At 38.3% G+C, this 15,678-nt stretch overlaps 2 protein-coding genes across 4 annotated transcripts; both read right to left on the bottom strand.

Moving 5' to 3' along the window:
- Positions 1–63: 63 nt before the first annotated feature.
- On the bottom strand, positions 64–2,513 carry LOC131779701 (uncharacterized). Of its 2 annotated transcripts, none has more exons than XM_059096273.2 (3): positions 1,710–2,513; positions 474–839; positions 64–329 (listed from the first exon to the last, which is right to left on the bottom strand). In XM_059096273.2, exons 1-3 carry the CDS (start codon positions 2,104–2,106, stop codon positions 301–303), a joined length of 792 nt encoding a protein of 263 aa, XP_058952256.1. In that variant the 5' UTR covers positions 2,107–2,513; the 3' UTR covers positions 64–300. The 2 variants fall into 2 exon arrangements, with proteins under 2 accessions (XP_058952256.1, XP_058952255.1); XM_059096272.2 differs by having other exon boundaries at positions 87–329; positions 474–848; positions 1,710–2,508.
- A 1,224-nt stretch (positions 2,514–3,737) lies between these two features.
- On the bottom strand, positions 3,738–13,229 carry LOC131779719 (E3 ubiquitin-protein ligase SH3RF1-like). Of its 2 annotated transcripts, XM_059096302.2 has the most exons (14): positions 13,116–13,229; positions 12,430–12,868; positions 8,941–8,990; positions 8,713–8,827; positions 8,454–8,561; positions 7,996–8,091; positions 7,015–7,260; positions 6,222–6,391; positions 5,911–6,078; positions 5,324–5,654; positions 5,061–5,146; positions 4,628–4,709; positions 4,466–4,506; positions 3,738–4,026 (listed from the first exon to the last, which is right to left on the bottom strand). In XM_059096302.2, the coding sequence occupies exons 2-14, from the start codon at positions 12,715–12,717 to the stop codon at positions 3,858–3,860; spliced, it is 1,950 nt and encodes a 649-aa protein (XP_058952285.2). In that variant the 5' UTR covers positions 12,718–12,868; positions 13,116–13,229; the 3' UTR covers positions 3,738–3,857. The 2 variants fall into 2 exon arrangements, with proteins under 2 accessions (XP_058952285.2, XP_058952284.2); XM_059096301.2 differs by lacking the exon at positions 13,116–13,229 and having other exon boundaries at positions 12,430–12,939.
- Between the last annotated feature and the right edge of the window lie 2,449 nt (positions 13,230–15,678).

Genomic DNA, 15,678 nt, shown 5'->3' with positions numbered 1-15,678 from the left:
GTTGGTTATAGCAGAAATGACACCCGATGTAAGAAGTTTTATTTCCATTTTTATTGGATTTATTTTTGTTAGATTCAGATTTTATTTGTATTAGAGAATTTATTATTTTAATTCAGATCTTATCGCGAACTCCGTAAGAGTTCAAGAGACAATAAAAGCCCATTTATAATTAATTGTTTCAAGTAAAAATCACATTCATCAGGAATCCATCCAATCTCCACTCTTCAACCACGGATAAACTAAATTACTGCCATTGCGTATCATAAACGCTGGCCAGTGTGTCTGCACACTCAAATCAATTTAGAACCTGGGAATAGGTTTCCTTTTTCCTGTTCGGACACAAAAAATGGAAATCATGTTAACCAAATGGATCACAAAAGAACTAAATAACAATTACAAAAGCTTCTCTTCCTCGATACAAGATTAACTTGTTCACATAAGTAACAAGACCCAACAAAAACATTGTGTCTCACCTTTAGCCTTTCCTCTCATGCTTCCGTCGCCGTGGCAACCGAAATAACCGTCACACGGAGGGTCTTTTTTTGGCGCGCAAATTTTGCGACTTGGAATCGAGCTCCCCTTGCCTATGAAGTGACTATAGAACAGGGCAGGATGGGACTTGGTTCCAGTTCCCTGTGAATGTTTAGCCGCGTGCACCCTTGCCCTGATACCTGACACTATTGTACGTTCCAATGATGAAATAACACAATCCACTTTTGGCGACTTGGTTTCATGTTTGGCGTTTTTGCCTTTTGTTTTTTTCTTGATTTTCGGGCATCTTCGTTGCCGTTTCTTCCATGGCAAGATGCAAACTGGCTTTCTTCTTTTTAATGATGAACCTGTATGAACTAATAGATAAGCAGGTCAATAAACGAACAAGTAAATAAGTGGGAATAAATGAATGAAAAAAATAAAGAAACAAAAAGGCGAAAATAGCCTCTTTAGAGTGAGCATGATTCTTGAAAAGCAGCGCAGCTGTATTTTCTGATAAATTGTTAATTGTGTAGATATAGTGGAGGGGGAATGCAAGGGAGTCGGTTCGCTTGCGGATAAAATTGCTCTTTGTTTGAGGTTATGATTGATCATTGTACCAGGAGACCGCCGCCACCTACGATGCTTCAAGGCTACCACTAATGCAGGAAAAAAAAAACAAACCACCATAAAACAAAAGTTTACCAAGATATAGCACTAGAAATCTACTTAAACCTCTGCAGTTAAAGATGCCATCTCAATTCATAAGTAGCTCTCCTGAATGAAATGTAAACTCGATGACAACCATGTGTTTAAGTGGTTAACTTCGAGCTAAGCAGTCTTTCTCGGCGTGAATTCAAGGCGGTTTTGTTTTGATTTGAACTTAAAACAGCAGGATCGATATCAAGGATGAAGACAAAAAATTATTCCGGCGTTTCCCGTGTTGTTTGGCAATAAACAACCCATATCTCTTTTAACCTCGACTCAAACGCGAAGTATATACAGCCAAATCTTTTTCATCATCCTTGATAGCATTGCTCATCAATTCAACAATTTCTCATGTGAGAAGATTTTCAGACAATCGGAAATGAATAATATATGATAACAGCAATTTTGACAAAGCGCAAAAACATCACTTTCATATACTTTTTTTTCGCACATAGCTCAATCACTGTATATCATATTGAAATCCTTCAACTTCATTTACGTACACAGAAAAAAATCAAAAAATATCTCACTGTTTCCTTTATCCGGAGTGATATAATCGTCTGGGCATCCAAAATAACCATCGCAAACCATTCGATTTCTCATAGGATACGCCATTTTACTAACATTGCACGAAAATCTCTTAGCCGGTGCTGAGCTTAGTAATCTGGTGGTGTGAGTCGCTGAGTCCATAGCATTGTCATTGGCAGCTCTCGGCGGAAAGGTAAGGTACTCGGTTTCACATGCAGAACTTCGCGAGTACAAGAGATAAAACCTCGAGTTTCGCTTCTCAGGTTCAGCTGCCTCCAATTTAGAATCAGAATATTCATTGTCCATCGGTAATTGAGATTCATAAACGGAAAAGTAACTCGGAATACAACTTTGGCGTCGTACCATTAATATATGGCCTCTTGTTGAACAATTTGTCATGTTTAAATTAACTCAAATGTAAGCTACACCGAGAGAAGCTAAGCCGAAATTTCCTGATCTTCAATACAGTTTGGTCTTTGCAAGCTTCCGGGAAAATAAAGCGGAAATGTCGCCGAGCGAACGGAACAAGTCAAACCAGTTTGAAAATTGGAATTCGTTTCCTTCGGATACTTTCACCTTTTAACCGCCGCGGTTATCACTCAGCAATGCATTTTTCTTTCATTTGACAGAATATATCTATAATTAACGTTATTCCCCTTACACTGCGGAATTAATAATTTGCCATCGAGTCATGATAAATCAACGCAAGCTGTGAAAATGAAACTTCTCCAGACAATATTTCTTTTTCGGAAAAGGAAAGCTGTCGTTTCGTCTCAGTGGGAAGATCTTTGAAACAGACGATCGATGAATCGCAAAGCAAGGTGTCAGACAAAACCGAAATGAAAAATATTAAAATATGCTAACAGAATAACTTAAATATTTACTTTACAAGCAAGTGTTTTGGAGTTCAGAACTTTTATCTTCCTCCAATGCCTAATAAGAATGGGGTGATTAAAGAGAGATCAATCTGTCAGTACACGTATTAAGAAAATGGAAAAGGCAATACAGAAGACGTATTGGTTGTTACGCTTGTCGCTCAGTCGATGCGGTATGCTTCGCAATGAGTAACCTAAAATTGTATTTGCTCAATACAGGTGACAATGTAAGTAAAAAATATATGTATTTACCAACTGATATGGGAGTGCGCCGTCTAAAGCGACTATCCTTCTTTCACCATTTTCGCAGATTTATACCAATGTACTAGGACATAAATACGCACTGAAAAAAATTCCCATGCAACAGAAATAATATAACTGAAAAGCCAAACTGATTGCCTGTAAGAAAGTTTCCTCAAACGTGCTCTTTGATAAAGGCGATCAAAACTCGCCTTCAAACGAACCATGCGGTTTATTTAAGAATGAAACCATTAAATTGTAAATTTGTAAATCTAAAGATTCGAGTTTTCATTTTCTGGGGCAGATTTGGTCACGTCAGGGTGAGAGAAGGGGGAGCAGGGAGGGGGGAGAGGGTAAGAGTGGGCAGAGGATTTTTTTCTTGACCCAGGCCTCACTCAAACACCACCTTTAAGATTACCATGTCGGCGACGAGAGGAAGCGTAGCCCAAACTCAATCCAAAACACTTACAATTAACTTTGTTTTATTTCAAACTCAAGTCAATTTTTCGTGTTAAAACATAACACCCACACATAGAAAAGTGTAATATACACCTGTATTTTTGTAAAATTCTTATTATTGAAACCTTTGCTTTCATTGAATTTAAAAATGATTTGTCAATTTGAGCAGCATACTAGCACCTTTTTACATAATACACAATACAATTTGTTTTTAGCTTTGCTTTACAGCGAACGAACTATATTTGTCTAAACTGTGTACAAAAGCATCAATGGATTTGTAGGCGGAAAAAGATTCCTATTCTAGTTCTTACATGAAACAACAAATCGTTTAAAAAAAGGTGTTAACTAAATGTTTCATGGATACAAAGTACAAAACTCTAACATCTTTATATTCAGAAACAAAAACTCAACCAGCATGCCAGAAATCTCTTTGAATTCATTTCGCGCCGTTTTGTCGACGCAGTCAATTCCACAAGTGGTGTCTACTCACTTCTATTTCTTGTTTTGACCGAACCCGAGTGAAGATGCTGATAAATAATTTTTTGGATATTTCTACAAAATTCACGCAGTTTCATGTCAAAAGCTGTCGACAAAACTGCCAGGAAACAGGCCAGTTTTCCCATTTCGTTCCAGAGTTCCTTTGTACCAGCCATCTTGACGTTTCTTCGTCACGTACACAACGTCTCCAACCCGTAACTCCAGCTCAGCTTCGTGTTGAGGTGGATAAGCTACAATAACACGGTATCTGTGGACGAATCAGAAAGAAACATTTTAAATTTTATTTGAAGTATTTCAGCGGGACGGAATCTTTAGTCCTCGAATCTAGTTGGCAAATGGTGCGCTCGTGCACAGTCCAACCTTTGACAATACGAACCAAGGTCCCAAATGTTTTCCGTGCCACTTTCGGCAAATCGGAAAAAAGCACACCAGCAGAAAAATAAACTAGGTATTTACCTGTTTAGGTCGGTTCGTAAGAGACAAAACTGAATGTTCCCTTGGTCTTGTGTGAGGCCCTCGGGCACAGTTTTTCCCACCCAGTAAATAACATATTTGGCCAATATACGGAATGACCACTCGCAATCATAACAGCAACTAAGAAGAATTTCTGGCGCTCCTGAATAATTATGTAGGCTATTACCTAGCACTGTCAAAAAGTTTGAAGACGATTCAGTCCCAGTCCTTACCTTTCACGAACAGGCGGGTTTTCAACTCTATCTCTCGGACGCTGGGCACAAAGATAAGAATGAAAAAAATTGAAATGAGAAAATGAAATAGGGTACTTCTCTATCGGAAAAAGGATTTAATTGGGATCGGGCCTGTTTAACACAAACACAATGATTATTAACCTGCGAGCAAGATGGAGCTGTCGTAAGTCCTCCAAAGTCATAAGGAGGCGGAGATAATGCACTATGTCCGGCAGGAACATTCCTGAAAAAGACCAAACAATTGTAAGTTCAGAGAAATTTTCCATTGAGTGTCGAGAGAGAAGTCCGGATTCGCACTATTTTCGCTCCGCTCCATGATTGGTCCAAAAAAGAAAATTCGCACCATCCTCTCTCAACCAAACAAAATCAACCGCGACTTCGAAACTCGAGTTTTCCCTCGCTTTTGGTTACTCACAGACATGTTCTTTGAGTTTACTGGACTCCTATGACGTTGATTTTGCTCTGATTAGCTTCAGTTATTGTGTTGGTTTTCGTTTGCCCACATCCTAACAAGAACGTTCCAACAGCCTTGTACAGGCGAAGTAACTAACAGTTACAAGTCTTAGTAAAATACCTTTGGTATGGCGGAGGAGGAGGTGGGGGTCGATTTAGTCTTGTTCTCTCCTTCTTCTTGCCTGTCAGCTTTTTCCAAAAACTACTCTGGAAAGCAAAAGGGAAACAGATAGTCACAAAATGCATCAACTTTCCACTTGGAGACAAACAACGGTTTAAAACTAGTCAAGTCGTCAGACGTCCCTACATCAAATTTTCTTTATTCTGTTAGAAATAACCATAAACAATCAAAAGGGCGCAGGAGCGACTTTGAATCCAACATACCGATTTAGGTGCGGGCGGCGGGGGAAGTGGTGCCGTGGGTACAAATCGACTCCTCTCGGTGGGTCCCTGAGTGAGATTTCTGTTATCTGCAAGACTTCGTCCTTGATTTAAGTTTACAACAAGGCTCTCCATTGGCATAACCGGCTGGGGTGGGGCAGAATCTGACCTACGAAATCTCGTCTGGGATCCTCCCTCGGATGCTGTGTGCCTAGGGGGTGGCGGCCCTTGATGAGGCGGAGTTTTAGCTTGGGCGTGGGTATAAGGAACAGAGTTTGTAGAGTTGTCGTGATCTGTGCTACTACTTCTTGATCTTGTTAGTAAATTGTGAATACTGCAGACGAAAAGAAAAACCTGTATCAGTCATTCAACCGTTGGCAATGATAAGAATGTTTCCCAGCATTCGAAGATAAAAAAAAAACAAACTATAAAAACCCTGACTTTAAATGTACGACTGTTTTCCTCGTCATCCTAAGAACAGAACCAAATAACCAATAACCGAGGAACAGTGATCGAGTTGAGACAGTGAAATTAACTAAAGTAACTAAAGTCAAGTGTAATACTCCACTAATTAAAAACAGATAAGTCACCTTGCCAGTCGAACATAATTTCCCGGAAATACTCCTCGTTTCTGTGTGGTTACTGAATACCCTTTGAACCATCCATCTTTGCACTTGTCGGTCACGCAGTAATTTTCGTTCTTCACCAGTTCAAGCTCGTCGTCTTTTGTAGGTTTGTACGTGTAGAGAGCCACGTATCTATTGACAAGAATCACAAAACGAAAACTTGTCGAAAAACTTAAACATTACACAATCAGGTCCAAAAAACCAAAAGAAACTATAACAAACAAATATGTGACGTTTCCTAAACAGTCACCTCCTTCAACTATGGCTGTACTTACAATTCCCTTCCGAGTTCAGCTGACACTGGTCGTGACCCCCCTGATTCCATAGGTGAACCTTGCCTTCCTGTGGCCGCACGACCCGGACTGACTGAGGAGGGTGCTGTCCCTTGCCTTGAATGGAGTGACTGAGATGTATCAGGGCTACTCCCAGATGACCTTGATGTGCTCTGAAAAAAAAATCATCTGTTGAAAAGCAACTGAAAGTAGGAGAGGGGAATGTACTACGAACTCCTCAAGACGTACACTGTTAACTGTGGATTAGTCTGTTATGTTATAGTTTAAAATGAATTCCAGGTAAAAATTAATCAAAATTAAACGTGTCCTTTAGTAGCATGTCGTAATGATGTGGGATATTGATCAAATGAAGCCTTTAAGTGCTACTGTGGTTCTTTCTTTATTCACTCCGAGCTTTCGCCGTTCTACGGCATCATCAGGGAGGAAATTTTGATCAATATCCCTAATCAAAATTAGTTAGATTAATTTTACTTTGTTTTGTAAGTTCTAGGTACATTACCAAATTCTTCAAACAACCGAAGCAGGGGGGCTTATGTCCAAGGACCTTATAGAAGGGGGAAGAGAGAAACTTTAAACCAGGGGGGAGAGGAGAAGCTTAGAAGCAGGGAAAGTGGGAAGCTTGTAAGCAGGGGGGATTAAAAATTTTAAAAGCAGAGTGAAGGGATGTTTGTAAGCAGGGGGATGGGGGAAGCTTTTGAGGGGGGGGGGAATGGGAAAATTTAATACCAGGGGGTAAGCAGAGAGGGAGAAGAACGATTAACAATGCTCACATTACCTGTCTGTTAGGTGAACTGATTGATCCAGTTGACGATGAACTGTTCAGTCCTTCTGTCAGCCTTTCTGCAGATGAGATGTCAAGTGAGTGCCTCTGAACACCAACTGATTGCCCTTCCTCACTGCGCTGTCCAACAAAATGCATGGTATGCCTCTTGGGCTCCACTTGTGATGTCCTTCCTCCTGATGATGCCTGATCTGGTGCGTTTTCAGCTGCCTCTATCAGATTCCGTGCTGCCACATTAAGCTTACAACATGTGAAATACATCAAACTATTAGTTCTTTAAAGTATTTATTTTACAAATAACCATAAAATTGTAACAACCTTATTTAAGATGACACGAGGCAAAACTTTATGCACTCAGTGTTTGCCTTAAGAACTGGGCCTAAGATTAAGATGCTGCTCCCTGGGTAGAGAGGTCTAGGACAACGTGTTGTGCTCTCGGGTAGGAACCAGCGAACTGTCAAGAAACCCTAGGAAAATGCAGGGGAGGGGGCAGAGGGGAGTTAACCTGCAATTACTAATATCCCATCCAGGGGGAGTAACAATACTCCTTGTCACTTCATGCTACAGAAACGGGGATATCAGCTGGATGGGCACCTTGGTTAAAGTATAGACTTCTCATTTAACCCTTTTACACCCTAACATTGGTATTGATATTCTCCACACTGTTCTCTTTACATTTCCTCTGGTTCTGACAAGGAGAATTTGTTTGACAATCAGGAGCTTCCTAAATTGGTGATCATTTCCTTTATTCTCATGACCTTTACATTTGATTCAAGGGTGATTCTGTTAGGAGAAATTAGAAGCCAGTCACTCTAAGGGGTTTAAGGATCAGTACATTCCCCTTAAGGGTCATTCCACCAGAGCCTTACCTAACTTGTGTTGCATGAACTGACAAGGAGTCTTAGTACTCCTTATGAAAAATTCACTGGACTTCACTTCATCTTTATTTATGACAAATGACATTTCAAATCTCACCTCTACAAATGTTATTGGGAAAATCCCAAGCTTTCCACCAAGTTTTCCCTCACACCAATTTTCATCAACTTGGCGTATAACGTTAATAATATCACCCTTAAACAGACAAAAAGTCATAAGTTAGATTCCAAATGAAAGCAACAACAACAAAAAGAAAACATTCAGTAATACTTGTGATAAAATGTGTTTACAATGGCATATGCACAAAGTTGTGAATGTCAAAAGAATGTGGTGAATGAGTAAAGATCCATAAGTTTTGACTCTTCTGCTAAAGAACCAGCTGATGTACTGGAAGTTTGTGTCACATTTTAAGCAGGGCTTTGAGACAATGATCTACTATCAATAACTACCATGAGAAACTAAAATAAAATAACAAACATTATTTTAAATGAATTGAGAGTTTCAATTCATCAGTCACAGCCATGGAGGAAATGAAAATGAACTGTTCCTTCCAGTACCTGTTTAAATGAGAGTAAATCTTGTTCTTGTTCATCTTCAAAGTCAAATAGCGCTTTGGCAATGGGTTTGTCACAAGAATCATCCAGGCTTGGTAATGGATTGATGACCTGGGAGACATTGACATAGAATAAGGTAAATGGAACATTCCACAAAAAATATCCACCCCATTCCCCTTTTGAATAAGTGGCATAACTTGAGATGCATACACAAGCAATTGGCAAAATTGTCATGTTTGAAAGTGGATCTATTTATTATTACCTCAACATAATTTGCTGGAAGGAATCCCTGACAGCCATTAGTAAAACCTTCATACCAGTTTTCATCAACTTGTTTTAGTAGTGTTATTATCTCTCCTTTATGCAAAGTTAGATCACTGCAATTAAAATAAAAGGTGACACAGGATACAAGAAAATGTTATTGTCCAATGACTTGTGGATACATGTATATGTTAAGTAAAAAATTCATTGATTTTTTTGTCGGACATACCCAGTTTCTTGAGGTTCATAATCATATAAAGCTCTGGCACAAGGAGTAACCTTCAACAAAAGAATGAAGAAACTATAAGGTGAAATAATTTGTAGTAAAGAATACTTACACATAAATTTATATTGGTTAAAAAATCATTGTGCGTCATAAATAAGTGCTGACAAGCCCATGTGGTAAGCTTTAAAGTAATAATCCTTCTGGCCTATTTGGGCATTCAATTACTAAAAGACTTGACTCGACAAAATAAGCAAGTACATTCTATATAGTATATCCATGAGTTCACCATAGTGTCACTTTGATTTCAGCAAGCTGCTTTCCTTGCACTTCTGGCTGACATGCCTTACTTTAATAACTTAATGCATGGAACAGACTGTAATCTATAATTGGTGAGTGGCTCATATGAAGATGGAAGATGTTATTTAATTTGTCAATAACATGGGGAAAAAATCAGTCTTCCACGAGAAATTAAGCCCCAGAAATTTGGATTTTGTGCTTTGATGCTCAGGCAGTGACACACCAAGACAATGATGGCAAGGCACACTTGTAGGCCATTATCAGCTTTATTATTGCCAATCTCTACTAGTAAAGTGAGCTTTCAAGTGGAGGTCTAGCATGTAAAAGAACTGTTTGACCTAAGACATCCTGCTGACAACCACATTCAATTCATGAGCTCAACAATGGTTATTTATGTGTCTGGGCTTTTTGGTGCACAAATACCATAAAAAAAAAAACAAAGAACAATGGCCAAATCATAGACTTAAAAGAAAAGTGACGCAGAGATATTAACCACAGAATTTTCTACCTAAACAAAAGATCCATGGAAAGAAACAATATTGATTAAAAGAGGAAATTTTGTTCTCTTTATCATAGAAACAACTTCAAATTTATATGTAAGCTACCACAACAAAAATCCATGATTATAGTTGACAACTAGGAAGGTGTGATCATTAACAGGCCTTTAAATTTTAGGCTTGAGTCACAGAATTCACATAGAAATATCATTTAAATGTGAAAAACTGCAACATATATCTGTCATTGTGATCTGGTGATGATTGACACCCTATATCTGTTCTTTGATCACTTCAAGAAAAGAGTGTTTATTGATTAACTCTGCAAGAAAAATTCATTTTACCTTTCATTCTGGAAACATACACAGGAATTTGACAATAAACAAAAATCGGCAACTTAAAAAACTTAAAACAATGCCTTTTCAAAACAAACTGCAAGATTTCCCATTTAGATGCATTTCAAAAATAACTTAGTAATTGACAACCAGTGTGGTAAAAGATCACCCATCATAACAGAGTGCTTTGTATCAAATAACCCACAAAGATCCATTATCTCCGCCACAATTTTGTGGTCTCAGCCACAGCATAAAGAGATAAAACATAGTAATAATTGCACAACTATTTTTAGAAATCAGTTATTCTTTTTTCCCATTTTGAAGCACTGAACACATCTGTTACATGAACCTATCCCTTTAGTAAACAAGAATCTACTATATTCATCACTTACTTAGATGCACGATTGACAATATTTTGCCTTTAAAAATGTCCAGTGTCATAATCATTGCTCGTTATAGTGTAGCTCATCATTGTTGTTACAGGTGTTGTTAGAAAGTATTACTTCCATATAATTTTGGAACTAGAAAATGAAAAAACCAGTTCAAATCTTTCATTTGCCACACAGACATTAAAGTCATTAAAAACATGTGGATTGAGTGACATGGTAGTATTTACCCTTTGGCTGAAACGGATATATTAATGGGTTTGTAAATATCTTAAGTCATTGTATTTGCTTCCTTAGTTCACACCACAGGAGGCACTAATGTACTAAAAGTATTTCTGATTACATATCATTTATCTCTCAGACACACATTTAGAAACAAATAACTGAGGCACCATTGTAAACATGAGTTGCAAAAGAGATATTGCTGGGAGTTTTGCAATCGGCTCCCATGAAACAGATGTAAGCTAATCTAAGCTTGTAGTGATTGCCATATTCAGGAGATCAAAGTAAGATAGATAAGTATTATCATCTTGTGAAATCATAAATACAGGAAGCTTTGAAATTCAAGTCCATGTTAGCAAGCTGTTGTTTTATTATGATAAGGTACTTTGGCTAACAATTTTAAGATAATGGTAGAACAAATCATTCAAAAGATGCAAAGTGAACACAAAGAATATACAATAGCCGATTGTTTGCAGCACTTGTTGTGAATGAAAACTGCCACAGTTTGCATGATCAATCAAGCAAGAGCTGCTCTGGCTAATTGAGTGTTTTGTTGTTTAGAAACGTTGCCTAAAAAGGAAACATCGTGAATAGCTGGGGCGAAGTTACCCTTGGAAACAAAACGCGCGTAACAAGTCACATGACAAAAGCATCACAGCGTGTCACAGATTTTCCAAAGCACGTGAGATAACATTTATCAAATTGCACCACATTTGAAAGTTTGATTATGAGGAAAAGTTGACGAAACGTGACAATGCACATCACGTCCAAGTCGACGACAAATTAAGGCCTTAGGCTATGAATTAAAACATTTCAATACAAGCACAACGATCACCTTAAAACAGAGCTTCGATAATTTTTCCTCATTTTGCACAGATTCTCAGATTCTCACTGAAAGTGTACTAATTCTGTAGTTTCCCAGCCAAAACAAAATATCAACATATGCGTAATTCGGTTTATTCCCTTGCTTAAGCCTTTCTTAAGCCTGTTAAGTAACAAGGAGCTGAAAGGCTGTGTCTCTTCGGAAGGAATTGAGCGAAAGAAAACAGGATATATGCCCGCTCCTAGTCCGTTCCTCGCTTCCGTTTCGGTATCGACAAACGAAACAAAATATTTCCTTAGTCCAAGCGTTGAAAGCAACTTTACATATGTCTTCAAATGAAAAATCACTATCGTCTCAGACGAACGAACAATGCAACATCACACAGCTGTAATTCTTGAATACTGAAAGTGGCAAACTAAACATCTAAAGCACGTAACAAATAATTGGGCTCAAGTAGCACAGGGAAATTGCATTAAAAGAGGGAAAAAGTTCTATACAGCGGAAATATACTAGTAAAACGTTTTAGATTTCATTCATTTGTGGTTAAAATATGTAAATATTGTTTCCATCATTTCTCAAAAGAACTAAATTTAGAAATCATACTACGAAGGGAGGTTGTAGCGCGACATAAACAACATCCTTGAAGAATGTCCGAGAATAATTTGTAGCAAAGAAAATAACAGAACAGAACGCACCACGTAAAAGCTGTTTGAGGTAATTTTGCGAACCACAGAAACTCCTACATCAGATCAACAGGGAGTCTTTCATAATCAAGCTGGTTAATTGCCATGCATGTAACCACACTCTACAACAATAGGAAGGGTGAAGATGAAATCACGCACTATTAATTATTGTTTCTACATCACACTTTCTTCCATGCACCTCAATTCTACCACAAATATATCATCATCCTCTTGAATACCAAAGCACCTCACCTGATCAGAAAGCTTCTCGTTTGAATCCAAACTATCGCGCGATTTCCGTCGCGTCTTGTTAAATTCTTCTAAAAGTCGAATCACAAAAATATTTGCCGGCAACTCGTCAATATCTTCTGCGACAAGAATCCTACACTCGGGGCACCTCAACTCTTTTCTTGTCTCTGCAATGTCTTTCAGACATCGTCTATGTACCGTGTGTTGACAAGGCAATACTTTGCAGCTTTGATCCAGCTGCTCTAGACACACAGAACACTCCAGTAGTTCGTTCAGCTGTACTGCATCCATTACCGCACGAACGTTTGAAAATAAACGCAACTTGGGCGACACTCCTCATAGACGCACCGTATTTCAGTTTCGCGCGGAAGTTTCGTAAAAAACTTGAACTTACACAATAGCTGATGCGTACAGGCCTGCGCTTGTAGAGATCAGCACATCACTGAAACAAAATAAAGTACACCTTTCCTTATTCATGATTGACCGCACTGCCCGCGACAATTTGTTGTCATATTTAATACGCATGTGCACCATGTGAGGATTATCAACAGACGTGTGGATTATAAATTAACATAATTTAGTTTTCGTCATTAATTTTTCTGCTTCCTTGGATGTGCTCCAAATCAAAAGGATTCAAAATTACGCTTACATCCCATAGAAACTTTGAATAAAGAAAAGATGACAAATACCTGAAAGGTACGGATTTAACTCGGTTTTCGAGCGGTAATAAATAGCTTTGATCCGTTGTTAAATAGTTCCATTTCACCGATTAAACTGCATACGCAGAAAACCGCAGGTTTCATTAATGAAACCTCTAACACTGCAGCAGATATATATCAAGATGTGTCGGTAAAAAAATTAGCGGTAATATCTAAATATAACTTAATTCAATTAGAGTTTGAAGTATTTAACATTCCACAAATGAAAAAGAACAAAGTTTTTTTTAAAAAATGTGATATACATGGTAGCCGAGGAGCTGAGCTTAAAAGTTACATATACCAGTTGAAACTAAACAAACAATTGCTAAGGTCTTCATAGAAAATAAATCCTGTTTTTAAGAGCCTTATTAATCCAAAAAGACAACACAAGATTGACTCTAAGGGTCAATACCAAGCACACAGCGGTTTGAGACTTTGAAAACCTACCTCGTACAGATTTAAAAGATCGCATAAAAAATCTACTCTGCGATCAAACGGAGAGAAGGATAAATCTCCAAAATTTAATAATATTTAGCGCCTAATGCACCTATATTCCACTGGTTCAATGATCACTGGTTCTAAACGTGATCTCCATGCTGAGATACAGAAAGCGATGAAACGGCTGTAGACACTCCTTGTCTCAAGTTCTTTAATAAAAAAAAGGAGAAGTGAACATTCACTTGATACCAGCTCCAGTTCTATAGACAGGTCAGACATCTCGCAAGAAAAATCAAATTGAAAAAAATATGTATGATGTATCAGATGTACCTCTTGTGGATTTTATTTTACTTTGACCAAGGAAGGAAAGCTTATGGTTTACGAAATATCTACCGGTGTCAGTGATGATATATTTATTTGCAAAAATATGTACGTGGCGATGGACTGCGCCCTTAAAATCAGGCGGATGGTTTATCGGTAAGCTTTTTTGTGTGTGTACCGGAAAACAATTGAAAAACCAAAAACTCTTAACCATTATTTATGACCTATCCAGCGCTCATATAACAATCGCTGATTAACAACAACGGCCTGTGATATCCGATCCAAATCGATTGCTCTCGGAGGGGTATTTATTTTTTTGTTTTTTGTTTTTTGTAATGGTTCTCTTATGAGAGCGTTTCACGTGAAGCATAGGTACATTTGCCTGTGATTAAGTGTATAACTCTCGCAAGTAAGTACCCGCATTGAGAAAAAACATTGTAGTTCGTAGGAGCGGGAGATGCGATTAGATTAGAATGTATTTGTAAAGACCTATCTTGATGTTGGCCACGGAAAGAAAGCCGGCAACGATACAACAGGAATTACGTCGCGGTTTGACCCTAAGTTCAGCTGTATATGAAGACAATATTGTCTGTCGCATCACGCCGAACAATTCATCCAAATCTTGTTTGGTCAAGTTAAGAACTTAACCGGAGCTAATTGACAGGCTCCGAGCAGGATCCAAGATAAAGCTTAGGGGACGAGTCTACCGATTCACATCAAGTCAGTGTAGGCTAAATAAGCAAACAATAAATCAATGATGAGATAAATTATCAATGTTTTTGTTTTTCTTTCTCGACTTCCAATAGTGTTATTTCACCGAGGGCACCAGGCCTATCATGTAACAAAATATCCGTGAGAAGAATCGAATGTTTCCTTGATCTTGTAAAGCAAAGCTTCAGCCACAAAGACTTAAATGGATTCACTTATACAAAGAAAAAATACCGATTGATGATATAAACTGTAAAGCTAATATCGTTGAATTTTGGTTTTTCACAAGTCGTGTAATTGTGGTTTCCCATTCCTGCGATGGTCTTTAAGAAGCTCAGATTTTGACACGAGAAATTCACACCTTGTCTGGACACGACATAAGACCATTTTTTATCTACCCCTTCGAAAAAAAAAGAGCCCGTACTTTTGAGAGGGATTCTCTACAACGGAGGCTTTGAAATACAATTTTGGACAAATTGAATGGATCATGTGTCCCTCCACTCCGAAGGAAAAAAAAATTGTGCGCGTCTGCCGGGTTTTCGCGCAGATTCACTATATTCGAAGGCAGTTTTATTTCTATAATCATCGCGCTTGATCGTAACTTGCAATTGGCAAGAGTTAGCGGCCACTTTTAGTTACAGGAGAGATCGATCTCTCCTCAAATCTGCTTGTACTGGAACTTTGACCCAATGTTGGAAGCAAAGCAAACAAGGACTGCCTAGGATTTTCAACAAAAGTCATGCGGACGCTTGGGGGCATGCCAAGTTGAGTTATATTATTAGAAAAATGGCTTAATGCTGAAGAAGTGTGAGGGGGTCAATTGCATCCTCAATCTACCACACCCTGCTTTCTTGGGCCTCTGGCAAAGGCGTGCTCCACATAATCTATTCAATCTTCCTTCAAGACTGATTTAAACAGCATCAGGTGCTTGCAAGAGGAAAAAAAAGCTCGTTTGATAGTCGTACAATTCTGATTACTTTCTAACGAAGTGTGTATCCAGCAAGGGAAACATTAGAGGAGCTACTTTAGTCCTACAGAAAACCTTGAAAGACTAAACGTTTTAAATTTGTGTTCCCTACTAGTAAGT

This window comes from Pocillopora verrucosa, chromosome 14 (genome assembly GCF_036669915.1).
Source record: "Pocillopora verrucosa isolate sample1 chromosome 14, ASM3666991v2, whole genome shotgun sequence".
In the NCBI taxonomy this organism is placed as follows: Eukaryota; Metazoa; Cnidaria; class Anthozoa; order Scleractinia; family Pocilloporidae; genus Pocillopora; species Pocillopora verrucosa.
Note: the sequence above shows the minus strand (reverse complement) of the source record. Positions and strands in the feature narration are given on the sequence as shown.